The following is a 26,813-nucleotide window of genomic DNA, read 5'->3' as shown; positions in this document are numbered from 1 at the left end:
CTTTTTTTGTTGTTGTTAATTTCCATTTGCCTGAAAAATTTTTTTCCATCCCTTCACTATCAGTCTGTGTGAGTCCTTCGTTCTAAGGTGGGTCTTTTGTAGACAGAAAATACTGGTAAATGGGTCATGTTTTCTTATCCATTCAGTTACCCTATGTCTTTTGATTGGAGCATTTAATCTATTTACATTTAAGGTTATTATTGATAGGTACTTGTTTGTTGCCATTTTTATTCTTTACATCTGTGTTCCTTCTTCCCTTCCTATTTCTTCTTTTTATAGCAGTCCCTTTAGCATTTCTTGCATTGATGGCTTGGTGGTAATAAACTTTCTTAGATGTTTTTTATCTGTAAAGCTTCTGATTTCACCTTCAATTTTGAATGATAGCCTTGCTGGATAGAGTATTCTTGGATTCAGTCCCTTGCTTTGCATCACTTTGTATATTTCATTCCATTCCCTTCTGGCCAGATGTGTTTCTGTTGAGAAATCGGTTGATAGTCTAATGGGAGATCCCTTGTAGGTAACTTTCAGTCTCTCCCTGGCAGCTTTAAGATTCTTACTTTGTTGTTGATGTTTGCCAGTTTAATTATGATGTGTCTTGGTGTCAGTCTTTTTGGATTCATCCTGTTAGGGACTCTGTGTGCTTCTCAGCCTTGTGTGATTCCTCCCCCTCCTCCCCATATCAGGGAAGTTTTCTGTGATTATTTCTTCAGACAGGTTTTTTATTCCTTGCTCTGCTTCCTCCCATTCTGGCACCCCTATTATGCAGATGATGTTCTGTTTCATGTTGTCCCAAAGCTCCCTTAGGCTCTCCTCCTGCTTTTTAAGTTTTTTTTTTTTCCAGTTGCTGCTCTGCTTGGGTGTTTTTTTCTACCTTGTCTTCTAACTCGCAGATGCAGTCTTCAGCTTCTTCTAGTCTACTGTTGAAACTTTCCATTGTGTTCTTTATTGTAGCTATGTCATTCTTAATTTCCTCTTGGTTCTTCTGCATTTCCTCTTGATTCTTACATGTTGTTGAATTTGTCTTCCATCCTTTTCAGCATCCCTATAACCATTGCTCTGAATTCTTTCTCTGACAAATTGCTTGCCTCCATTTCATTTATTTCCTTTTCTAGTGATTACTTCTTTTCTTTCATATGAGGGTTGTTTCTTTGTCTTCCATTTTTGCAGTGATTGCTTCTATGTATTAGATCAAACTGCTATGCCACCTCGATTGTTTGAGTTTGTCTTCTGCAGTAGATGTTTTGTGGGACCCAGGAGTGCAATCTCTCCGATCTTCTGGGCTGGGTATTCTAGAGATGCCCTCTACTTGGGATATTTGGGTTCTCTCTCTCTTTTTTTTTTTTTTTCACGTCAGACGGGTCATGTGCCAAAGGCGTAACAAGGTTCGTGGGCGGCACATCTCACACAGCAGCGTGAACACCCAATCATCACCCTTATGAACTACAAAAGGATCTGGGTTCTCTTGATGTAGTTGGGTCTTGAGTGTTAGTGTCCCATTTGTGAATGGAGTCTCCTCTCAGGGTGTCTGGTTATGTGGCTTGCTCTCTATCACGTTGAACGAACAGCACAAAATACAACTTGACAAGACTTGCTCCACAAATGAAACAAAACATGAATGTACTCATGACACCAATAACCCCAATAAAAGTGACCACCAGAGAAAAATAAATTAGGAGAAAAGAGAGCAAAAGTGATATCAAGAAAAGGAGAAAAGGTAAGAGAGAAAAGAAAAATAAGAAAAAAAACATATGGGAAAACACCACAAAACAAACAAATAAACCAAAAAATGCAAACAACAAACACCCAGAAAAAAAAAGGGGGGGGGGTGGCATAATCTGTAAAGGCAGAGCTTATATACAGAAAGTAGGGTTAAGGAGTTGACTGAATAGGGGAAGGACCATGGTTCAGTATAGGGGAGGTACAAAGAGGATGAGTAGGTAAGAAGAAAAGAAAAATAAATAAATTAATAGATAAAACAAAAAATATTTAATTTATCTATTTATTTATTCATTTATTTTTGGAAAAGAATAGAGGAGAGAGCGATAGGATTGAGTTTAGTGAGTGAAACTAATTAAAAACTAGAAGAAGAAAAGCACAAAAGAGGAGAGGAAAACAAAAGCATAAAAAACTGACCAGCGAAGAAAAAGAAAAGAGAAGGGTGTATGGACTTGGAGCAGGGGAGAGGAAATTAGCCAACAGAGACTATAATAATAATAACACAACAATAAAGCAGATAAAGAAGAACAATATTTAACATGAGGTAAAGAGAAAAATTAAAGCAGGGACAGGAGAAAACAGGATGAAAAAGGGAGAAGTAAGGAAGAAAAGGGTGGGGAAAAGGAAAAATAAAATAACAATAAAAAATAAAAATAGAATTAAGAAAAATAATACAAAAAATAAAAGATAAAAAGAATTTAAAAGTACAGAAAAAACTTTACTAAAAGATAAAAAATTAAAAAGTGAAGTGTCGTTCACTTCAGCCGAGTTTTAATGCCCCATGGGGGCTGGCTTAAGACCTCACTCTTCTGTTCTCACTGCCACTTCTCAGTTTCCTGTTAGGTAGTCAGCACTGAGTTGAAGTTCCAAGAGATCCACCTCTCCTCTGTGTCTGTCTCCACAGCCTTGGGTAAAAGTAGGTGGGACCAATCTGCCGCTCTGCCTGTCTGCCTGCTGTCAATCTTAATCTCTCAAACGTCTGCTTCTGACAGGGCTTTAGGAGGGGGTGGTGCTGTATGGCTTTCCGGGACTGAATGGCCCCTCTTCAACCCAGTCCCTGAAGGCTCTTTGGGGCTATTCAGTGTCTTTGTTTCCCTTTGTACAGCTCCAGGTGTAGTCTGGGTGTGGCTGCACTAGCTGTCTTGATGCTTCTGGGAGAGGATGGTTCTTTAGGAGAAAAATGCATGCTTAGGTTGGGAAGATCATGAATGTCTCACTGCCAAATTCCCGGTCACCTCTCCCTGACCCGCTCTCCTCCACAGCGTCTCCCCAGACTGCACAAATCTGCACCTCCACCTGCACTGCAGCCTCACATGAGTGTTTGTAATTGAAAGGTCCTATGAACTGGGTTTAGTGAATAAGAGCAAAGACAAAACAGAGGAAAAACAACCATGCAGCTATGAGTTTCTTTTCCCCCAAACCTGTATGGCTCAGGCAGCTCTTCAAGCTATCTTTCTGGGTGCAGCCTCTCGCGGCTGTGGACTTAGATCCAGATTCCTCAGCCACCAACAGTCCTGTGGACTTCCTTTCCACAGATGGATGTTACGCCTGTCCCCAAGGGACTTGGACTTGGTGCAGTGCGGCTTCCTTCTGACCCTCTCAGCCCAGTGGACCCGAGTCTCTCTCCAGCCCAGATCCCTGATCCTACTGTTCTCCAGGTGTCCTCTGTCCTTTCTGGCCATGAATTGTCTCACCAGCTGTGTCTAATTCACCAATTCTGGGTGGATGTTTTTCTATTTAGTTGCACCTTGTATCTGCTCAAGGACAAAGTGCAGGAAACGTCTGCCTATTCAATGGCTGCCAATTTTTCTCCTCCTTGTTTTTTTGTTTAAAATTTTATTATTGAAAGTATTATATATGTCCACATTTCCCCCCCCCCATTGACCCCCTCCAGCCTGCCCCTGCCCCCCTCCAGACCTTCACCACCCTGTTGTCTGTGTCCATGGGTTATGCATATATGCATACAAGTCCTTTGGTGGATCACTTCCCACCCACCCATCCTCCCCCAGTCTGTTCTACGCTTCTATGTCTCTGGATCTATTTTGTTCGTCAGTTTATTTTGTTCATTCAATTCCACATATGAGTGAGACCATGTGATACTTGTCTTTCTCTGACTAACTTATTTCATTCAGCATAATATGCTCCAGGTCCCTCCATGTTGTCTCAAAGGGTGAGAGAGCCTTCTTTTTTTTACTACTGCATAGTATTCCATGGTGTAAATGTACCACAGCTTTCTTATCCACTCATCTACTGATGGACACTTGGGCTGTTTCCAGATCTTAGCTATTGTGAATTGTGCTGCTAAGAACATAGGGGTGCGTACATTCTTTCTGATTGGTGTTTTGGGATTCTTAGCATATGTTCCTATAAATGGGATCATTGGGTCAAATGGCAGTTCCATTTTTAATTTTTCTGAGGAAACTCCATACGGTTTTCCATAATGGTTGTACCAGTCTGCATTCCCACCAGCAGTGTACTAGGATTCTCTTTTCTCCACATACTCGCCAGCACCTGTCATTAGTTGATGGTAGCCATTCTGACAGGTGTGAGGTGATACCTCATTGTCATTTTAATTTGCATCTGTCTGATGATCAGTGACCTTGAGCATTTTTTTATATGTCTCTTGGCTGTTTGTATGTCTGCTTTGGAGAAGTGTCTATTTAGGTCCTTTGCTCATGTTTTAATTGGATTGTTTGTCTTCCTTTTGTTAAGTTGTGTGAGTTCCTTATATATTTTGGATATTAACCCTTTACCAGATATATCATTGCCAAATATGTTCTCCCATACACTGGGCTCCCTTTTCATTTTGCTGATGGTTTCTTTTGCTGTGCAGAAGCTTTTTATTTTGATGTAGTCAGATTGCTTATTTTCTCCTTAGTTTCCTTTGCCCAAGGAGATGTATCCATAACCATATTGCTATGAGAGATGTCTGAGATTTTGCTGCCTGTGGTTTCTTCTAGGATTTTTATGGTTTCCCGACTTACATTTAGGTATTTCATCCATTTTGAGTTTACTCTTGTGTATGGTGTAAATTGGTGGACTACTTTCATATTTTGCATGTATCTGTCCAATTTTCCAACATTGAAGAGACTGTCTTGACTCCATTGTATGCTCTTGCCTCCTTTGTCAAATATTTTTAAAAAAATATATTTTATTGATTTTTTACAGAGAGGAAGAGAGAGGGATAGAGAGCTAGAAACATCGCTGAGAGAGAAACATCGATCAGCTGCCTCTTGCACACCCCCTACTGGGGATGTGCCCGCAACCAAAGTACATGCCCTTGACCGGAATCGAACCTGGGACCCTTGAGTCCGCAGGCCGACGCTCTATCCACTGAGCCAAACCGGTTTCGGCTCCTTTGTCAAATATTAATTGAGTGTAATGGCTTGGGTGGATTTCCGTGGTCTCTGTTCTGTTCCATTGATCTATATGCCTGTTCTTGTGCCAGTACCAGGCTGTTTTGAGTACTGTGGCTTTGTAGTATAACTTGATATCTGGTATTGTGATTCCTTCAATTTTGTTCTTATTTCTTGAAATTACTGTAGCTATTCAGGGTCTTCTTTGGTTCCATATAAATTTTTGGAGTATTTGTTCTAGATTTTTGAAATATGCTAGTGGTATTTTAATAGGGATTGCATTGAATCTGTAGATTGCTTTGGGTTGTATGGCCATTTTAATGTTAATTCTACCACTCCATGAACACAGTATATTCTTCCACTTGTTTATATCTTCCTCTATCTCTTTTTTTAAAATATATTTTTATTGATTTCAAAGAGGAAGGGAGATGGAGAGAGAGATAGAAACATCAATGATGAGAGAGAAACATTGATTGGCTGCCTCCTGCATGTCCCACACTGGGGGATTGAGCCCACAACCCCAGCATGTGCCCTTGACTGGAGTTGAACCCAAGGCCCTTCAGTCTGCAGGCTGACACTATCTACTGAGCCAAACCAGCTAGGGCTCTATCTCTTTTTTTAAATGTCCTGTAGTTTTCCAAGTACAAGTCTTTTACCTCCTTTATTAAGCTTATTCCTACGTATCTTACTTTTTCGGTTGCAATGATAAATGAGATTGTTTAGTTTCTCTTTCTGAGAATTCATTATTGGTGTATAAAAAAGCCATTTTTGGGTATTGATTTCTGTATCCTGCTACATTGACAAATTCATTTATTAAATCTAGTAGCTTTTTGGTGAAGTCTTTAGGGTTTTCTATGTACACTATCACGTCACCTGTGAATAATGAGAGTTTTACTTCATCCTTTCCAATTTGGATGCCTTTCATGTTTTCTTCTTGTCTGATTGCTGTGGCTAGGACTTCCAGTACTATCTCTCTATATAAAAGGGTAAGTGTCCATCTGTCCGACTGGTAGCTATGACATGCACTGATCACCAAGGGGCAGTTGCTCAACACAGGAGCTGCTATGACGCGCACTGGCCATTTAAAAATAAAGGGCACCACGGACCTGGCACTGGCAAACCAACACTCAGCTTCCCCCAAGTGGGACACAGGCCCCGCTACTACCCTGAAACAACACCCCACCAAATCACAGCCAACGCTGCCTAGACCCCATGGCACAAAATGCAGCCCACAGCCCAGCCCAGCCCAGCCCAGAAATAGTCGCTGTGGGCACCAGGTAATGACATCACGTAGCAATGCCCGACTTCCTCTCCCTAGCGACTAGCCTCCTTGCAGTTTCTTCAACCCAGGAACCTGACTGGCCTTATAGCCAGGTGCAAACATTTTACAATTTAACCAAATGTCTGTGAAGCGTTTTCCCGTGCCTCATCTCATTCGATCCTCACAGAAGTCCTGGAGTAGGTAGATAGGAGACTTGGTAGAATCCTATTTTCTTTTCCTGGGAAATGGAGATTTAGAAAGTTTAGAAACTTGACTCGACTGAAAAGAAGTAAGAAATGGTGGACCCTGAAAATGACTTCAGGTTTTCTCACTGCGCAGAATATAGTCAAACACTGCTGCAGTTAAATATTTCACCCTTTGTTCTCCCTGCGTGATCTACAATAATAATCTGCTTCGTGTTGATATTTACTGCTGTGTTGCTGACAATTACCTGAAAGAGAAGTTGGAGTGCTTCACTGGGCTAGAAAAAGTTTAGCTACATCAGAAAGCAGGTCTAATTATGCAACTTTATCTACTAGTATATATATAAAGCTCTTGCTGGAGCCAATTTCAGGCGTGTGTTTCTATCTTTCATTGTCAATCGTGAATTTGGTTGACACTTCTATTTTAGAGAAAGGGCAAATAGTGATATTAATATATTTCTTCTAATTAATTTCCTTTCAATGTGCACAAATCTATGCACCGGGACACTAATTCTATATAATAAAGAGGTAATATGCAAATTGACCATCACTCCAACACACACGATGGCCACCCCCATGTGGTCAAAGATGGCCACCACAAGATGGCTGGCAGGGGAGGGCAGTTGTGGGTGATCAGGTCAGCAGGGGAGGGTAGTTGGGAGGGACAAGACCTGAAAGGGAGGGCAGTTGGGGGTGATCAGGACTGCAGGGGAGGGCAGTTAGGGGTCACCGGGCTGGCAGAGGAGGACAGTTGGGGGTGACCAGGCCTGCAGGTGAGGACAGTTGGCGGGGGACCAGCCCTGCAAGAGAAGGCAGTTGGGGGGAACCAGGCCTGCAGGGGAGGGCATTTAGGGGTGACCAGGCCAGCAGAGGAGGGCAGTTGAGGGGGACCAGGCCTGCAGGGGAGGATAGTTTGGGGGGACCAGGCCTGCAGGGAGGGCAGTTGGGGGGGACCAAGCCTGCTGGGGAGGGCAGTTTGGGGTGATCAGGCCTGCAGGGGTGGGCAGTTAGGGGCAATTGGACTGAAAGGGGAGCAGTTAAGTGTCGATCAGGCTGGCAGGGGTGTGGTTAGGGGGTGATCAGGCTGGCAGGCAGAAGTGGTTAGGGGCAATCAGGCAGGCAGGCAGTGAGTGGTTGGGAGCCAGCAGTCCTGGATTGTGAGAGGGTGTCCAACTGCCTGTTTAGGCACGATCCTGATCCTGGTGGATTGGGCCTAAACGGGCAGTTGGACATCCCTTGAGGGGTCCCAGATTGGAGAGGGTGTGGGCTGGGCTGAGGGACACCCCCGCCCCCCGTGCATGAATTTCATGCACCGGGCCTCTAGTGTTGAATACGAGTGGTGAAAGTGGACATCCCTATCTTGTTCTGTTCTTAGGGGAAGTAGTTTTAGTTTTGCCCATTGAGTATGATGTTCACTATAGGTTTGTCATATATGGCCTTTATTATGTTGAGGTATTATTTCTCTATTCCCACTTTGTTGAGAGTTTTTATCAAAAAAAGGATGTTGATTTCGTTGAATGCTGTTTCTAAGTCTATTGATATGATCATGTGATTTTTGTTTTTCAATTTGTTTATGTGATGTATCAAGTTTATTGATTTGCAAACATTGTACCAGCCTTGCACCCTGGAATAAATCCCACTTGGTGTAGGATCTTTTTAATATAGTACTAGATCCAATTTGCTAATATTTTGTTGAGGATTTTAGAGTCTATGTTTATCAGGGATATTGGCCTGTAATTCTCTTTCTTTGTAGTATCTTTATCTGATTTTAGAATTAGGATAATGCTGGCCTCATAAACATAGATTGGAAGTGTTCCTTCCCCTTGAATTTTTGGGAATAGTTTGAGGAGGGTAGATGTTAATTCTTCTTTGAATGTTTGTTAAATTCCCCTGTGAAGCCATCCTGAGCAGGGCTTTGTTTGCTGGGAGCGTTTTGATTACGGCTTCTACTTCATTAGTTGTTATTGGCCTATTCAGGTTTTCTGATTCTTTCTGATAGAGTTTTGGAAGATTGTATTTTTCTAGAAAATTTATCCATTTCATCCACATTGTCCTGCTTGTTGGCATATAGTTGTTCATAGTATTTTCTCACAATTCTTTGTAATTCTGTGGTGTCAATTGTAACTTCACCACTTCTGTTTCTGATTTTATTTATTTGGGTCATTTCTCTTTGTTTCTTAATGAATCTAACAGTTCATCAATCTTGTTTATCTTTTCAAAGAACCAACTCTTAGGTTCATTGATTTTTTGTATTTTTTTAGTCTCTATATCATTTATTTTTGCTCTAATCTTTATTATAGCCTTCTTCTTACTATGTGATTTTCATGTTGTTCTCTTTCTAATTCTTTAAGTTGTAGTGTTAAATCATTTATTATTAATTTTTCTTGTTTTTTGAGGTAGGCCTGGAGTGCTATGAACTTCCCTCTCAGGACTACTTTTGCTGTGTCCCAGAGATTTGGGGTTGTTGTGTGTTCATTTTCAGTTGTTTCCAGGAAGTTTTTGATTTCTTTCTTGATCTCATTGGTAACCCAATCATTGTTTAACAACATGCTATTTAGCCTCCATGTGTTTGAATATTTTTGAGGGTTTTTACTGTAGTTCATTTCTTTTTTAAAAAATATATATATTTTATTGATTTTTTACAGAGAGGAAGGGAGAAGGATAGAGAGTTAGAAACATCAATGAGAGAGAATCATTGATCATCTGCCTTTTGCACACCCCCTACTGGGGATGTGCCCACAACCAAGGTACATGGCCTTGACCGGTATTGAACCTGGGACCCTTCAGTCTGCAGGCTGACGCTCTATCCACTGAGCAAAACCTGCTAGGGCTGTAGTTGATTTCTAATTTCATTCCACTGATATCTCAGAAGATGCTTGATATAATTTCAATCTGATTGAACTTGTAGAGACTTGTTTTGTGTTCTCACATGTGGTCTACCTTTGTAAATGATCTATGTGCACTTGAGAAGTATGTATATTCTGCAGCTTGGGGTGAAATGCTCTATAAATGTCAATTAAATCCATCTGATCCAGTGTGTCCTATTTAGAGTCTCTGTTTCCTTGGTAATTTTTTTTTTTGTCTGAAAGATCTACCCAGTGAAGTCAGCGAGATGTTAAAGTCCCATACTGTGCCTGTTTCATTGTTGATCTCTCCCTTAAAGTCCTCTAGAGGTTTTTTAATATACTTAAATTATCCTATATTGTGTGCATATATGTTTACCAGGGTTATATCTTGTTGTTGGATCAATCCCTTTAGTGTTATATAATGCTTTTTGTTGTCTCTTGTGATGGCCTTCATTTTGAAGTCTATTTTGTCAGATATGAGTATTGCTATCCCAGCTTTTTGTTTTGTTTTCATTTGCATGGAAATTTTTTGCCATCCCTTCCCTATGCTGTGTGAGTCTTTTGTTCTAAGGTGGGTTTCTTGTAGACAGCATATAGTTGGGTCATGTTTTTGTATCCATTCAGCTACCCTATGTCTTTTGATTGGAGCATTTAAACCATTTATATTTAAGGTTATTATTGATAGGTACTTATTTATTGCCATTTTAATTCTGTATGCTTATGTTTCTCTATTTCTTTTTCTCATTATAGCAGTCCCTTTAGAATTTCTTGTAGTGCTAGTTTTGTGATGATAAACTTCTTTAGCCCCCACCCTTTTCTTGTTTTTTGTTTTGTGCTGGGAAGCTCTTTATTTCAACAACTATTTTAAAGGATAGCATTTCTGGGTATAGTAATCTTGGTTTCAAATCCTTGTTTTCCATTACCTTGAATACTTCATGCCATTCCCTTCTGGCCTATAAAATTTCTAATGAGGAATCAGCTAACAGCCTATGGGAGCTCCTTTGTAGGTAACAACTTGCTTTTCCTGTTGCTGTCTTTAAGATTCTTTATTTGTCTTTATTTTTTGGCATTTTAATTTTGATGTGTCTGGGTGTGGGCCTGATTGGGTTCTTCTTGCTTGGGACTCTCTGTATCTCCTGGACTTGTGTGACCTTTTCCTTCACCAGATTAGGGAAGTTTTCTGCCATTATTTCTTCAAATCATTCTCTATCCCTTGCTCACTTTCTTCTCCTTCTGGTGCACCTATTATGTGAATACTGTTATGTTTCATGTTGTCCCACAGCTCCCTTAAGCTGTCCTCCTGTTTTTTAATTGTTTTTTTTTTCTTTTAGGATCTCTGATTATTTTTTTCTACCCTATCTTTTTAAAAATAACATTTATTGGCTAAATCACAGAGGTAGAAAAAGTAATTCCTAGAATCAATGGTTTTAGGAAACAAGTTATAGACATAAAGGAAGGGCCCTTGGAGCTTGTGAGTGAAGAAGCTGATGCTAATGTGCCTGAGAGGGGGAGGGAGAGGACACAGGTGTGCTCCTGGGAGGGAGTGTGCACTATCTACCCTGTCTTCTAATTCACTAATCTGATCCTTGTCTTTCCCTAATCTGCTGTGTATTCCTTCCAATGTGTTCTTTATTAGTGCTGTGTCATTCTTCCTAGTTACTGTATCTTTTCTCATACTGTTGAGCATCTTTACCATCATTTTTCTGACCTCTATGTCTAATACATGTCTTATCTTTTAACCTTTATTGTTGAAATTATTACAGATGTCCCTCTTTTTCCTCCCATTGCCCCTCCATCTGGTTCCTGCCCCAACCCAGGTCTTCGCCACCCTATTGTCTGTGTCCATAGGTAATGCATATATGCACATAAGATCTTTGTTTAATCTCTTCCCAGTCCCCCAACCCCCTCCACTCTGAGAATCATCAGTCTGTTCTATTTCCATGCCTCTGATTCTATTTTATTCACCAGTATATTCTGTTCATTAGATTTCTTATTCAGTTATTTTGATTTTTAGATTCAGTTGTTGATAGGTTTGTATTTGTTGCCATTTTGTTTTTCATATTTTTTATTTTATCTTTATCTTTTTCTTCTTCTTCCTCTTCTTTAAGAATAGCCTTCAGCATTTCTTATAATACTGGTTTGGTGGTGATGAACTCCTTTACCTTCTTCTTGTCAGTGAAGCTCTTTATGTGACCTTCAATTTTAAATGATAGCTTTGCTGGATAGAGTTATCTTGGTTGTAGGTTCTTTCTTGCCACTCCCTTCTGGCCTGCATAGTTTCTGTTGAGAAATCAGCTGACAGTAGTATGGGCATTTCCTTGTAGGTAACTAACTGCTTTTCTGGGCTGAGGGTCACCCCTCCCCGCCATGCACGAATTTCGTGCACTGGGCCTCTGGTGTGTGTGTGTGTGTGTGTGTGTGTGTGTGTGTGTGTGTATGATATGTATCTGGCTAATCCTGATTTTTTTTGTTAGAAAGTGTGTCTGAGAGAAAATTCAACAATATGATAAAATATGTATCTTTTTGTAAGAGAACTGCATTTTTTTCCACTTTCTTCTTTTGTTATCAAGTTATTTTTAAATTCCACCAGTGAGAAGCAGGGCTGCTCGTTCCTGCTGGACTCTACTCTGGGCCTCTCTTAGGACTGAGCAGCATTTCCCACAGCCTGGTCTCCCCATCCCACCCAGGGGGAGGTAGGCATTCTTGCCTTTTTACTGGGCCCCAAAGGAAATGAGATGGGAAGGGGTCATCCCTCCGGCACTACTGTGGTCCCTTTGCCCAGCCCAGCCCCCTCCACCTGGAAGCCTGGGCACCTTGGTAGTGACCCGCCTCCTGCGGTGTCCCACAGATCCTGCTCTCCACCTTCCAGGGGACTCCTCACAACCCACAGTCTCCACACGTGTTTTGCTTCTAAGTGTGACTTTGTAGTTTATTATACTTTACTAGAGGCCCAGTGCATGAAATTTGTGCATGCCGGTGTGTGTGTGTGTGTGTGTGTGTGTGTGTGTGTGTGTGCGCCTCAGCCCAGCCTGCACCCTCTCCAATCTGGGATCCTTCTCACAATCCAGGACTGCTGGCTCCCAACCACTTGCCTGCCTGCCATCTTGATTGCCCCTAACTGCTTCTTCCTGCCAGCCTCATCACCCCCTAACCACACCCCTGTCAGCCTGATTGCCCCAAACTACTCTCCCCTGCCGGCCTGGTCACCCCTAACTGTCCTCCCCTGCAGGCCTGGTCGCCCCCAACTGCCCTCCCCTGGTGGCCTGGTCCCCCCCCCAAATGCCCTCCCCTGCAGGCCTGGTCACCCCCCACTGCCCTCCCCTGCCGGCCTAGTCCCTCCCAACTGCCCTCCCCTGCAGGCCTGCTCCCCCCCAACTCCCCTCCCCTGCAGGCCTGCTCCCCCCCAACTGCCCTCCCCTGCAGGCCTTGTCCCTCCCCACTGCCCTCCCCTGCCGGCCCATCGCCCACAACTGCCCTCCCCTGTAGGCCTGCTCCCCCCCAACTGCCCTCCCCTGCAGGCCTTGTCCCTCCCCACTGCCCTCCCCTGCCGGCCCATCGCCCACAACTGCCCTCCCTTGCTGCAACCCGCCTCCTTTGTGGGACCCACCTCCTCTGTGCGAGGCGCAGGAGATGCCGGGGCTGGCCTCCTCCACACTGCATGGAGTCTCAGGATCCCCTGGCCTCACTATGCAGAGAGGCCGCTGGGCCCCGCCTCCGCTGTGCATGTGGCTATCTTGTGGCGGCCATCTTGTGACAACGTCGTGCGCGAGGGCCACCTAGGCTTTTATTAATATAGACAGGAAAGGAGCAAAGAGAAGGCACACATTATAGGCATGTCATTTGTGCAACTTCACCAAGAAGCTGCAATTTTGCACTCCCCAGGGAACCACAGCCAATTCCCCACAGAGCACGGGGGAAAGTGGTCAACAAGCGGACAGGTGCGTGTAGTGACCTTGGCGGGCGAGGGAGGTCCTTCTCCATCACACCTGGGAGCAGAGACCGTTAGCCCTCCCAACTGCCCTCCGTTGCCTCTCTTGCTGCTCGCGTGGCTCTTGGCTCTCCGCGTCCACCTGTATGGCCACGTGCAGTGGATTTGAGCGGAAACACAAGCTGAGCCAGCCTCATGCCGGACTGGACTCGACTCCAACATGGGAAGGAAGCTGGACACTGGCTCTGATTAGAGCTCGAATGAAGTCCCAGCTACGCTTCTTCTGTGGCGGGGCTGAGCGAGAGGGGGCCTTGGACACTCCTGGATTTGATTCCACACAAATAAACATTTCTCATCCTCCCGCGCGAGTCTCAGAAACTCTTTTTCTTGGGATATCACAAGAATGCCACTCCCAGGAGCGGCAGGAAAGGACGAGAGCCACCCGCCCCCCCCCCCCCCCCCCAGTAACATCATCACCTGTGATCACATACCCAGGCGGTGCTCCCGTTGGGCGGGTGTCTTCACGTGGCACACACTTGAGATGTATCCGTTTTGTTGGGTACGTTCTTCCCCGTCGCTGACCATCGACGTAGGGAGAGCGCACGACGTGTCCACTGCTCGCCTTCGACGGACAGCTGGGGTCCAGTTCCCCAGCTCCCGACTCTGCGAAAGCTGCTGTGACGCTCACACGCGAGCCTCAGTGGGGCCTGCTCTCATTCCGTAGGTGAATGCCCAGGAGTGGGAAAGCGGTCACAGGGTGAACACAGTTAGCTCCTCAAGGAACGCCCAGTGGTTTCCCCGAGGACTGGAACCAGGTAGCACTCCCGCCGGCAGCGGGAGTCCCGGCGCACCCGGCCTTTCCGGAAGCAGGCCGCGGCTCGCTGCTGTGACGGCCAGGTGCTGGTGATGGCCGAGGACAGGGAGGGCTTTTCGCTGCTCTCTGCCATTCATGTCTTCTCTTTGTGAAGTATCTCTAAATCCTTGGCTCATTTTGGAGAATTGGTTTATGTTCTTGTTATGGCAGTTTTAGAATTTTTTATGCCTGGATACAAGCTCTTTATCAGGTATCAGTCTGTGGCTTGTCTCTCAAGTCTATTAACAGTGTATTTTGAACAGAAGTATTTAATTTTGATGAACTCTAATTCATGAAGGTTTCTTTTTAAAATGAATTGTGCTTTTGGTATTGTATCTAGATCTTTGCCTAGCTCAAGGTCGTACAGATCTTTTAATTTTTTCTAAAATTTTTACACTTTTATGTTTTATATTTGGGTCTATGCCCATTCTGACTTGATTGTTGTAGCTGGAGAAGTACAGGTCAGTTTTATGTCTTTACACAGGGAGAGCCAACTGTTCCAAAATCAGCTGTTGAAAAGATTATCCTCTCTTCACTGAATGGCCTTTGTGCTTTTGTTGAAAATCAGGTGTCCAAATGTTATTGCCTTCCATTGATTTACTAAGCTATCTTAATGCCATTAGCACACAACCTTGATCTCTGTAGCTTCATAGTACACTTTTAAATCAGGTAGTTTAATCCCCAAATGTGCCCTGACCGGGAATCGAACCGTGACCTCCTGGTTCATAGGTTGACGCTCAACCACTGAGCCATGTCGTCTGGACTGTTTTAATTGCTTTGGCTGTGACGTAGCGTAGTCAGAAATTAAGAAAATATGTTAGTCCCTTATGCTAAGCAGAAAGCAATGGCGGCTTGCCCCACAGCAATGATGACACAACTTTTAATTTCTGCCTTTTGCTTTAAAGATGCACAATTATGGGGTATTTTGCAGAATCTTGGTTCCTGAACCTGGTTAGGTCACTGACCAGTGAGCACCAGACAAGGCAACATCAGAAACTGAACGAAGGAAAACGCCGAGGCTCGCACAGCTCACCATTCAGCATCACCCACCCTCCCCCAGCCCTCAGTCTCCGCCTTCAGAAACCCCCGATGAAAACCACCGGGGACTGGGCTTACCTGGGGCTTTGCTGGGTGCGCAGGATCCACTGCCCCCGGGGGTGGCCTGATCAACCTGCAGAGCGGAGCTTCCAGAGGCCACGTCCGTTTGAGGGGACCCCAGCCAGTGCTCCCAGCATGGGCGGGCAGACTGGCTGCGCCGAGGGCTGCCTGGGGCACGCCCCCCGCGGCGTGGGGTGACGGGTCCCTCTGCCCATGCAGCTTTTACCATCAGCTCCTGTACTATTCTTACCATTTACCATTAGCTACTAGCTTACCAATTTTTACCATTAGCACCTGTATGCTACTTGCTTGAAATGAATGAATTAAATAAATTTGCTGTCCAAAAAGGTAAACTGAGAGAAACCCAGCACATGAGTCACAGATGACGGGAGAACAAACCAAACAGTGAAAACCCAGGACTGCGTCTCGTCTGCTGCACGCGTGCGCCTCTGCTCCTCACAGAGCAGTGCAGAGGGCGCCTGGGAGGCCCCTGGGCATTTCCTTAATCATCCTCAGCCGAACTCAGGGCGCAGGCGAGTCCCGCCCTGGGAACACGCTTCCCCAACGGGGCTGGACGTGTTATCGGTTCTGACTTCACAGCAGCCCAGGTGTCGGCAGGGGCGGGTCTAGGTATGTAAATCCAGTAATGCTGGGGCCTAGTTAAGAATGCAAATAAGCTCCTTTGATCCTAAGTTTTGGTGTTACTTCCTGGATTTTGGGAGATAAGATAAACCTGCTGGGTGGCTCAGGGTCGTCGTCATGCTGCCTCTCCATCAGAGAGGAAAAATGGCGTCCCACCCAGCCCCAGCTTCATGAATCTATTTCTGCGTCTTGTTTTCTTTATTTCTATTATTTCTCAATCCCTGGCCGCCTCCACTTAGGACCAGTTCGTTCATCTCTCTTTCCACACGGGACGCGGAAAAGGGAGATCCCCACCATGTCTGGCACCCACCCCCCCCCCCCCCCCCCCCCCCCCCCCGCCCCGGCATCAGGCCCCTGCAGAGCAGGCCTGGCGCCCAGGCGCAGGCGGGCAGGTCCACTGGGGAGAGATGGGTGGGCAGCCCGCACGCCCATGAGCTCTGGGAAGCTGGGGGAGCAGACCACCCCCTCACCTTTCACCGGCAGTTGGAGGAGCGAGGCCCAGCGGGCATCTTGTGCGGAATGGAAATGACTCTGGGGACACCTGCCACAGCTGTATCCTTCACAGCACCTGGGCTCCAGCGGCGACACCCCAGGTGCGGATATCCTGACCCCCACTCCTTCCCAAGCAAACACTCAGTTGCTACCCGGAAATCAGGGTAAACAAGAGTGCCCTTCCCACCCGAGCGTGGGGCCCGCGTCCTGCCCAGGCCCTGGCGCCAGCAAGAGCGGTCCAGGCCAGGCTGGTTCCACCCCGTCCCCTGCAGGATGACACGTGGGCTCCCCCGGCCCCCTGTTCACAGCGTGCCCCAGGGCCCACATGGGGACAGCAGACCTGCACTATGGACTCAGGACGAAGAGCGTTTCAGGCGGCTGGGATGCCCGTGCCAGTGTGTGAGTGTGGGGGGCACACGCCGTGCCCGAGCAGGAGAGCCAAGGTTGGCGGAATGGATGGAGCTGTGGTGCAGAGGTCGCAGGCCCGGGGCCATCCCGAGGCAGCACGGCTGCTCAGCCTCCAGGGACCCGGAAGGAATGGGCGTTGCCCTGGGCCCGAAGGGGGAAGCACCTGCAAACGGCCAGGTCCCTGCCCCCCGGGCGAGGCTGCTCCTCCAAGACGCGCGGCCGTGTCGCCCTCTGACCTCTCCGGCTGCCCTGGGTGAGGACCTGGAACTAACTGGGGCGACACTGCAAAGCTCATCACCACCCGGAGCCCTCGGCCGGGGCGCCCAGACGCCCTGCGTGGCCCCGAGCTTCCCAGCGCCCCCCTTGCTGCCGCCTCAGGCCGTCTGCTCCTCGGGGCCGCTGAAAAGGAGAGTTTGAAAAACCAAAGTCCTTTTTCCCCCAAAATATTTTTTATTCTTGCATTACATTTGTGTTTCCAATTGTGAATAAAAAAAACGCTTAGAAAGTGGTTACAAAACAGTGTGCGCGGACACGAGGCGCCGACTCGCCTTCTCTGCACGAGACGACCTGGGCCTGGCGTCGGGTCGGGTCAGCCCGCCTGGGCTCAGCTGGGCTTCTCACTCTCAGAATCTAGAAAACAAAACCACCACAGCTCATTACAGGCCCGACTGGCCGCCCGGCCCGGGGAGGGGGCTCCGCTCCTGGGAGGCCTGCCCGCAGCCTGCCCTGTGCCCGCCGCCTGCACACGGAGCAGCTGCTCGAACCAGCCAGGACCCCAGCCCCACACCTGGGCTGGCAGGGAGGGGCTGCCGCCTGCTCTGGTGGCACAGCAACCGCGAGCTGCCCGGCCCGAGGCCAGCAGTGAGCTGAGGCACCCAGGCAGCTGGGGGCCGCTCCGGAGCAGAGGCCCCAGACCTGACCGCAGGGCAGCGCGAGCGGGAGCGAGGCCTGCAGACGGCGGCCGCCTCGCCGGGTGGACAGAAGGCACTGTGACCCCAGCTTGTGCGTGCAGGGCCCAGGCCTCGGAGCAAGAGACCAGAAATACATGCCGAGTCCCATGGAGGAGGGGGGGCGCAGGGGAGCGAAAGGGGGTCGGCCAGGAGGAGGAGCCTTCCCAAACCCAGCGCCTACGGTACAGCAGACACACCTCCATGACCTGGGTGGCCCCGCCCCAACCCCCCTCTCACAAGGCCTAGAGTCTGCCCCCCCCACCCCCCGCACCCACAGGGCCAGCAAACCCAGCTCTCCTGGAAACAGCCACCGTGGAGACAGGGGTGGGGACCCCGCTGGGTTGACCATGAGGCTCACTAGTCCGTGGGCAGAGCCCCCGATCTGCATGCAGCTCAGGCTGAGTGGTGGGGAGTGAGGAGGCCGCCATCCTCGGGCCCAGGCGCACCCGCGGGCGGAGCAGAAGCCGAGTCCACAGGACCCACTCGTGCCTCCCGAGCCTGACTCCACGGGCGACGGTGCCGCCGCCACCCGCCCACCCGGCTGCCGCCTCCTGTCCTCCTGAGGCTCGTGGTTCAGCTTTCATGTGGACACAGTAAGAAAATGTTGTTTCACACTATTTTCAAACAAACATGTTTATTGGTCTCCTTCACGTACAGTCTCTTGGGGATTCTGTGCCACGGACCCTGCTGTACAAGGCCGAGCGCCAACACTCCCGAGGGTGCCGTGGGGCTGGAGGGCGCGGGTGGGGCTTCCAGACACAAAACTCAACCCGGGACCAAGGGGCACCTGGCGGGAAAGACGCCTCGCCGCTGCCGGCAGAAGCTGCGTAACCACCGACAGCCAATTCTAACTGAACCGATGGGGCAATAAACTGACACCCGAGGTGAGCAGTGCTGGCGAGGGCCCGGAGGAGAGCGGGCGTCCGCAGGCACAGCTGCGCAGCCCCAGCGCCTCCCGGGCAGTGGCCAGCGAGGGCAGGGCCTCCAGCTCCCGCCAGGCTCCTGCTGCTCTGGGCCAGTCCCGGGAGGAATCCCGGCCCCTGGCTGGGCAGCCATGGAGTCTGGAGAGCAGTCTGGGGCCACGGGGGGGGGGGGGGGGGGGGGGAGGGGGGATATGGAGGGTAGAGCAGGCCACAGAGGGGGGCGCAGGCGGCCCCAGGCCTCAGGGGGAAGGAAGGAGGGCAAGCAGGAGGGGCGGCCGAGCCAGGGGAGCTGTGTCTGTGGGAAGGAGGCAGCTCCCAGGAGCAGACAGGCCCTCCCCTCCCCCTCACAGCAGCCCTGCCTGGCTGCGGGCATGAGGGCTCACCTAGCACTTTCCAGCAGCTTCCACACAGCCAAACACAGCTGCTAGGCTCCTTACTGAGACAAACGCACGGCACAGGGAGCGCACCCTGGCAGCGTGGGTGTGCCATGATTGTGCCCAGACGTGGAGCCCGAGGGGCCTCCTACGCAGGAAGCAGGGCTCCGACCATTTGCAACTCTTCATGGTCAAGGTCACCAGTTCAATTTAAAAAAAATAAACCACTTACAGAAACTAAAGGTCAGACTGCAGCTTCCGATTTGTAAACCACTGATCTCTCTCTGCAACTTAAAATGGGAAATAAGAAATCAACACACGAGCCCATTGGAAATGAAATACACCTTTTCCAATACATGATTCTTTAAACATCTCTCCGTCAGTGAGCAGGAAGCCGGAGTCCAAAGCACTGTAACCTGCAGGGCGGTTACAACGCGCGGAGCATCGATTCAAGCACAGAAAGTGGACGCAAGACGGTGAGTGTGGCCCATGGGAACCTTGGGGGTAAGTGGGGTTTGCAGCAGGCCCTTCCCCGGGCACCTCGGGCAGGGGGGCAGGACCAGCAGGCCAAACCACAGCCTGGCTCCTATGGGCGTTCAATGCAGCACGTTCCGTCTGGCAAGTGGCTGGACAGAGCTAAGGACCCACGGCCTGGGGCCTGGCATGCTGACCGCAGGTGGCCACAGGAACTCGGGAAGCACGGGCCCAGCCGCTGTGCCCACGCCCGGCCCCCAGGTAGAGCTCCGGCTGCCAGCCTGGGAGGCCCAGGGACCCCAGGACACGGGAGCTGGGAGCGGGCTTCCGTACTGGCCCAGAGGCAGCGCACAGGGTGGGGAGGAGAGGCCGGAGAGGGCAGTACCTGGCACGGGCACGGGCAGGGCCAGGGCAGTTCCAGGAATGACCGTGGTGGGCAGAGGGCCGGACGCCAGGGCCAAAAATGGTGTCCCCACTGCCGCTCGAGGTGAGTTCGTCTGCAAGACAAGAAGGGGAGGCGTGGGGCTGGGTCAGCGGCCTCCACGGCCCGGGTCCCACAGTGTCTGCATCCTCGGGGGACAGTGTCCCAAGACCTGCCTGGGCGCCTCCTGACGGCGGACACCGCAGTGACAGTGAGGGGCGGGAAGCAGAGGCCCACCTTCCCGCACCCTTCAAATCCGCAGCCCGGCCTCCTCTGGCCAAACCCCGGGCGTCCGAGGCCGGAGCCGGCTGCGGAGGCCAGATCCCTTAGGCCAGTGGTCGGCAAACTCACTAGTCAACAGAGCCAAATATCAACAGGACAACGATTGAAATTTCTTTTGAGAGCCAAATTTTTTAAACTTAAACTATATAGGTAGGTACATTGTTATTAACTTAATTAGGGTACTCCTAAGCTGGCCTTTGCTGAAAACTCAAGGGGCCAAAGAGCCGCATGTGGCTCGCGAGCCGCAGTTCGCCGACCACTGCCCTAGGGCATCACGAGAGACCACACACCCCACCCAAGGCCTCCTTGTGACTGGTCAGTGCATTACAGGGTGGACAGAGCCACAGGAGCTGTGAGGGGCAGTGCCCAGAGCCTGCGAGCCAATGGCAGGGCAGCCCCCTGCTCCCCACACCCCAGAGCGGGGGGTGGGGGGCAGTGAACAGAGAGGTCATTGAGGCCAGCATGCTCTGATGCGGAAACCTCAGGAGCTGCAGCAAGAACAGAGGCCGAAAACTTCAAATCCCCTAGACAAAGTGCTGGCAGATCAAATCCAGCAACTAAAAAAGAGTCTCACCGACGACTGGGTTTGCCCGGGAATGCAACGCTGCAGTTCCCCAGCCACACCTGGAGGGAGAGCCGCGGTGCTCTCCGCTCCCGCAGAGGCAGGGAGGGGCCGGGAGTCCCATCCCGCAGGGAGAGCCAGCAGCTGAGTCCATGAAGAGACCTGCAGAACCTGCAGCCCACCCCCCCCACCCCCGGGCCAACGTGAGATCCAAATGCTCTTCCCCCAGAGCCCTCTGCTCCAGCCCACATGCGGGGGAAGTCCCAGCCGAGGCAAGGGAAGGAGTGGAGGCACAGGCCGGAGAAAAAGCAGAAGCAGCTTTATTCACAGATGACAAGATTGTGTATGAAGAACACCCCAAAGAGTGAACAATTTCTAGATCTAACAAGTAAATTTAGCAAGACTGCAGGTTACAAGATACAGAACTCTACTGCATTTCTATACTAACATACACTGCAGAATTAAATTTTAAAACAATACAATTTACAACTGGCATTCCAAACCATCTACTCCCATTTAATGACATATGTATAACAACTTTACACTGAACCCTACAAAACTTTGCTGAGAGGAAATAAAAAAGACATAAATGAACAGATATGTCAAGTTCATAGGAACACTCAATACTGTTAATAAGTCAAATCTCACCCAGTTAAACAAACAAACAAAAAACCACCAATACACTCCCAGTTAAAATCCTAGCAGGCTATTTTGTAGAAATTGATGGGCTGTTTCTAAAACATATATAGAAATGTTAAGAACCTGAAAAAATCAAGAAATTCTTGAAGAAGATCAATGCTGGAGGTCTTACACAATCAGATGTTAAACTAACTATGAAGCCACAGTGATTAGGAGGGAGTAGACTTGCCATAGGGATGACAGAGTGGCTCATGGAACAGACAACGGCTTCGGAACATGGACCTGCACGGCTGCTGCTGAACGTCTGTGCCAGGAACATGCTGGTACAACCAGCGATGCGCATGGGGGACCCCGACCCCACATCCAATCACACACACCGCTCATCGGAGGTGCTTCCGGCCTGGCTGCAACAGCCGACACACAGGAGAACATAAGAGATACAGATTCCTTAGAGAGAACAGAAATATTACTGAACATAAGTAATTTGATAAACCAGTCCTCAACAAAATTAAAAGGCCTGCCATTTCACTTTCACCATTAAGCAAACAGATAAGCCACAGACTAGCAGAAAAACCCACACCTCAGTGACTGACGGAGCCGTTCCAGCCGTGCTGTTCAAGGCCAGCTGCCGTCTCCAGCGCAGTGGGAACCCACATGTGCAGAGGCTGACGACAGTTACACAGGGTGCACGGGGCCGGCACCCTCACCCTGGCGCTGTTGCAGGGTCCACTGTACATGGTGGAGGACATACAAAGAACTCCAATAAGTCACTAATAAAGAGTTATTTCAACTTTTAAGTAGTCAAGTTCCCTGCCCAGGAGCTTTACACAAGGTAGCCAAAAAGAATGTGTAAAGGCGCCCAAAGGCAAACAAAGCAATAAGGAACCTATTTCTAAGGCTTCCAATACTTTTCACAGATAAATTCTAAAATATACTACCCCCAACACACTTTTTACAAAAGTCACAAGAAAAGACAAGGCAATACTAGGTGAAACCGAAAACTATAAAATACTAAGTGGAGGAGAAAGGAGCCTGAGGACTTGGACAGAGAACTGGAGACTGTAAAAATGTCCAGAATAAAGGATTAAGAGACAAAAGATGAGAGTAAAACACCTCACATGTGGCCCTGCCGGTGTGGCACCAGAAGGTTTCCGGTTCAATTCCTGGTCAGGGTACATGCCCCGAAGGTGGGTTCGAGCTCCGGCAGGGGCAGTGCAGGATGTAGCCAATTGATGTTTTGCTCTCACACCAATGTTTCTCTTTCTCTCTCCCCCTCTCCCTTCCTCTCAAAAAAAAAAAAAAAAAAAAGACAAGTGGACTGGAGTCTTAGGATGAGAGGAGGAGTGGCAGAGTGCAGCAGGAGCAGCATGGGAACAGATAATGGGGGGAAAGAAAACTTGATAAAGAAATCAAGCCCTGGAGTCATGAAGCCCTATGAAATCTAAGCAGGATAAAAATTTATATTCTTGGGCACCACATAATTAATAAATCTTCTGAAAATTAAACTATTAGAAACCAGAAGGAAAAGGATTTATTATCTTCAAAGGAGCAACATACAGATTGGCAGCCTACTTCCAACAAAAACAAGTGTAGCTAAATAACAATGGAATGAAAATGTCAACATGAATCGTGTAACTATTGAAAATATCCTCCAAGAACACTAATGAAATAAAGACATTTTTAGACCAAAACTGAAAAGATAGTCACTGGTACACATAAAGGATCTTCTGGATGATTCCAGGTGGAAGATCAGAGGCAAGAAGGAATGAAATGGCACAATTGGTAAACATGGAAATAGATGAATACTAACTGTGTAAAAAACTGTGTTGTGGGATTGAAAGGCCATACATAATTTAAACAATAAATGCCAGGAGGGAAGTAAATGCAGTTAAAGTGTTTTATGGTCTTTGTAATGTTTAGAAAATGGGTAAGAAAAAGATAGACTTTCATAATTTACATTAAATGGAAATAAACAAAATAATTTAAAGACAAAAAATAAACAGACCCAAATCATGTGCTGTTTATAAGAGCTACATCTAAAATATAAGGGTATAAGAAGACTGAAAGTAAAAAATGGGAAATCATACACCATGTCAATAATAATCCAACACAACCTAGTACAGTTAAAGCAATTTCAGACAAAGTACATTTAAAGACAAAAATCATAATAGAGCACAGCTGGTGTGCCTCAGTGGTTGAGCGCTGACCCATGAATCAGGAGGTGACAGTTTGATTCTCAGTCAGGGCACATGCCCAGGCTGTGGCTCAATCCCAGTAGGGGGCATGCTGAAGGCAGCCAATCAATGATTCTCTCTCATCCTTGATGTTTCTTTTTTAAAAAAAATTTAGTAAATCTTTATTGTTCAGATTACAATTGTTTCTCCTTTCCCCCCCATAGCTCCCCTCCACCCAGTTCCCACCCCACCCTCTGCCCTTACTTCTCCCCCACTGTCCTCGTCCATAGGTGTACGATTTTTGTCCAGTCTCTTTCCGTACCCCCCACACCCCTTTTCCCCTGAGAATTATCAATCCACTCCCATTCTATGCCCCTGATTCTATTATATTCACCAGTTTATTCTGTTCTTCAGATTTTTAATTCACTTGATTTTTAGATTCACTTGTTGACAGATATGTATTTGTTGTTCATAATTTTTATCTTTACTTTTTTCTTCTTCTTCCTCTTCTTAAAGAATACCTTTCAGCATTTCATATAATACTGGTTTGGTGGTGATGAACTCCTTTAGCTTTTTCTTATCTGTGAAGCTCTTTATCTGACCTTCAATTCTGAATGATAACTTTGCTGGGTAGAGTAATCTTGGTTGTAGGTTCTTGCTATTCATCATTTTGAATATTTCTTGCCACTCCCGTCTGGCCTGCATAGTTTCTGTTGAGAAATCAGCTGACAATCGTATGGGTGGTCCCTTGTAGGTAATTAACTGTTTTTCTCTTGCTGCTTTTAATATTCTCTGTCTTTTGCCCTTGGCATTTTAATTATGATGTGTCTTGGTGTGGTCCTCTTTGGATTCCTCTTGTTTGGGGTTCTCTGCGCTTCCTGGACTTGTAAGTCTATTTCTTTCACCAGGTGGGGGAAGTTTTCTGTCATTATTTCTTCAAATAGGTTTTCGGTATCTTGCTGCTCTCTCTCTTCTTCTGGCACCCCCATAATTCTGATGTTGGTACGCTTGAAGTTGTCCCAGAGGCTTCTTACACTATCTTCAACTTTTTGGATTCTTTTTTCTTTTTGCTTTCCCGGTTGAGTGTTTTTTGCTTCTTTGTATTTCAAATCTTTGACTTGATTCTTGCGTTCCTCTAGTCTGCTGTTGGGTCTCTGTATAATACTTTTTTATTTCAGTCAGTTTATGTTTAATTTCTAGTTGGTTCTTTTTCATATCCTTGAGGGTCTCGTTAAATTTATCGGCCTTTTCTAGGAAATTCTTGAAAAACCTTATAACCGTGGTTTTGAACGCTATATCCAGTTGTTTGCTTTCCTCCATTTCTTTCGTTTGTGATCTGTTTCCTTGTCTCCTCATTTTCGCTGCTTCCCTGAGTTGGTAGGGTGGCTTTGTGTGCTAGGTGTCCTATATGGCCCAATGGGTCAGCCTCCCAGTTACCTGAGGTGGACACTCTTGGTGCACCCCTTTGTGGACTGTGTGCACAGCCTTGTTGTAGTTAAGTCTTGATTGTTGTTGGTATCACTGGGAGGAACTGACCTCCAGGCCAATTGGCTGTGAGGACCCATTGTGTCTATAATGGAAGAACTGCTGTGCTGGAGACACGCTTATGGGGCAGGACTTGCTTCAGTGGGGCTTTGGTGCTCACTAAATCTGCCCTCTTGAATGTGTCACTTATGGATGTGAGTAGTTGAAATCTGGTGTCATCTCACACTGACCACTAGATACTCTAGCTTCTGGATCTCCAATGGGATGCAGGTCAGCTACTGTCTGAGGCCACCCAGCAGGAGCTACAGTAAGAACTATAGTTTTCTCCTCTTTGCTTGGGGTTTGGAGGTTTTGGAGCAGTCTGACTGGAGCTGCAGTTTGTTAGGTTAAGTTGCGATAGGGCAGGCCATTTATATGCAAAAGCCGCTGCATGGAGCTTGGGTGGGTTTGTAGATTGTGCGGGGCGGGGTCTCAGGGAGTCCCTAGGCTAGGGCGTGGCAAACAGCGATGGCTGCCAGTCAGCTGTCTCTGCGTCTCCGCGTTTCTACATACCCACGTCCCGCGCCCCAGTGCAGTAAACAATGATTGCTGGGTGCACCTCTGCAAGAAAGTCACCCTCACTTTCCGACCCGATGGCTGAGAGTCCAGCTTCTCCCCGTAGGAATTTGGGTCCTCGGCATCTCCCCAGAAACTGGAGTTCAGAGTAATCGGGAGGTTGTCTCCCTTTGGGTTGCAAAAAGCACCCAGTTGCCCGCTGCCAGCCCGATTCGCGTGCCTCCGTACCTCAGCTTTTCAGCGCTTGTGCACGTCTCAATGCTCTTTTCTCTTTCCTTCTAGTTGTAGAACTTCCACTCAGCCAGCTTTCCCGTGGTTCTGGGTGATAGACGTTTTGTCTTTTAGTTGTAGTTGTGAAATTGTTGTGGGAGGCAGCAGTTTAGGTGTTTACCTATGCCGCCATCTTGGTTTCTCATCATTGATGTTTCTATCTTTCTCTCCCTCTCCCTTCCTCTCTGAAATAAATAAAAATATATTTTATTTTAAAAAATATTTTTATTGATTTTAGAGAGGAAGGGAGAGGGAAAGAGAGATAGAAATATCAATGATGAGAAAGAATCATTGATTGGCTGCCTCCTGCATGCTCCCTACTGGGGATCGAGCCCACAACCCGGGCATGTGCCCTTGGCTGGAATTGAACCTGGGACTCTTTAGTCCGCAGGCTGACGCTCTATCCACTGAGCAAAACCAACTCAGGCAATAAAAATATATTTTAAAAAAATCATAATAGAAATACTTGGTAATATTAAAAGTTCAACTCACAAGTCAGACATGATAAATTTAATTTTGAATATACCCAATAACATAGCTTCAAAAAATATACAGCAAAAACCAAAAGAACTACAATAAGAAATACACAAACCCATGACCATGATGGTAAATTTAAAAATTCCTCTTTCAATAATGGACAGAATATACACAAACACAGAGAAACTCATTAAGAGTGATGTCAGCAAAATAGAGAAGTAGGTAGCTCCAAACTTTCATCTTTCCAAAGAAGCACTGAAATAATGACAGAAACTGTCAGAACTAACTTTATCAAAACTTCAGAAAACAGCTAAAGGTTTATAGCAATCAAGTAGAAGCAAAAGGCAAATAAAGAAAAAGGCAAAATTTTAAAAGTAGGAAAGCACTGTGGTATTTTACTGGCCCTTGGCCCATTCCCTCCCTG

The 26,813-nt window shown here is 47.4% G+C and overlaps 1 protein-coding gene and 1 non-coding gene across 2 annotated transcripts in view; both read right to left on the bottom strand.

The window, feature by feature from the left end:
- Positions 1-1,348: 1,348 nt before the first annotated feature.
- LOC114228167 (small nucleolar RNA U13) lies at positions 1,349-1,452 on the bottom strand. The gene has a single exon (XR_003614276.1). It is a non-coding gene; the product is annotated as a small nucleolar RNA U13 (small nucleolar RNA).
- A 15,894-nt stretch (positions 1,453-17,346) lies between these two features.
- Positions 17,347-26,813, bottom strand: part of WNK2 (WNK lysine deficient protein kinase 2) — a 114,058-nt gene continuing 104,591 nt past the window's right edge. Inside the window, 2 exon segments of the mRNA XM_054727096.1 lie at positions 17,347-17,433; positions 19,910-20,021. Of these exon segments, the coding sequence (XP_054583071.1) occupies positions 17,408-17,433; positions 19,910-20,021 (138 nt within the window). The 3' untranslated portion in view covers positions 17,347-17,407.

This window comes from Eptesicus fuscus, chromosome 15 (assembly GCF_027574615.1).
Source record: "Eptesicus fuscus isolate TK198812 chromosome 15, DD_ASM_mEF_20220401, whole genome shotgun sequence".
In the NCBI taxonomy this organism is placed as follows: domain Eukaryota; kingdom Metazoa; phylum Chordata; class Mammalia; order Chiroptera; family Vespertilionidae; genus Eptesicus; species Eptesicus fuscus.
Note: the sequence above shows the minus strand (reverse complement) of the source record. Positions and strands in the feature narration are given on the sequence as shown.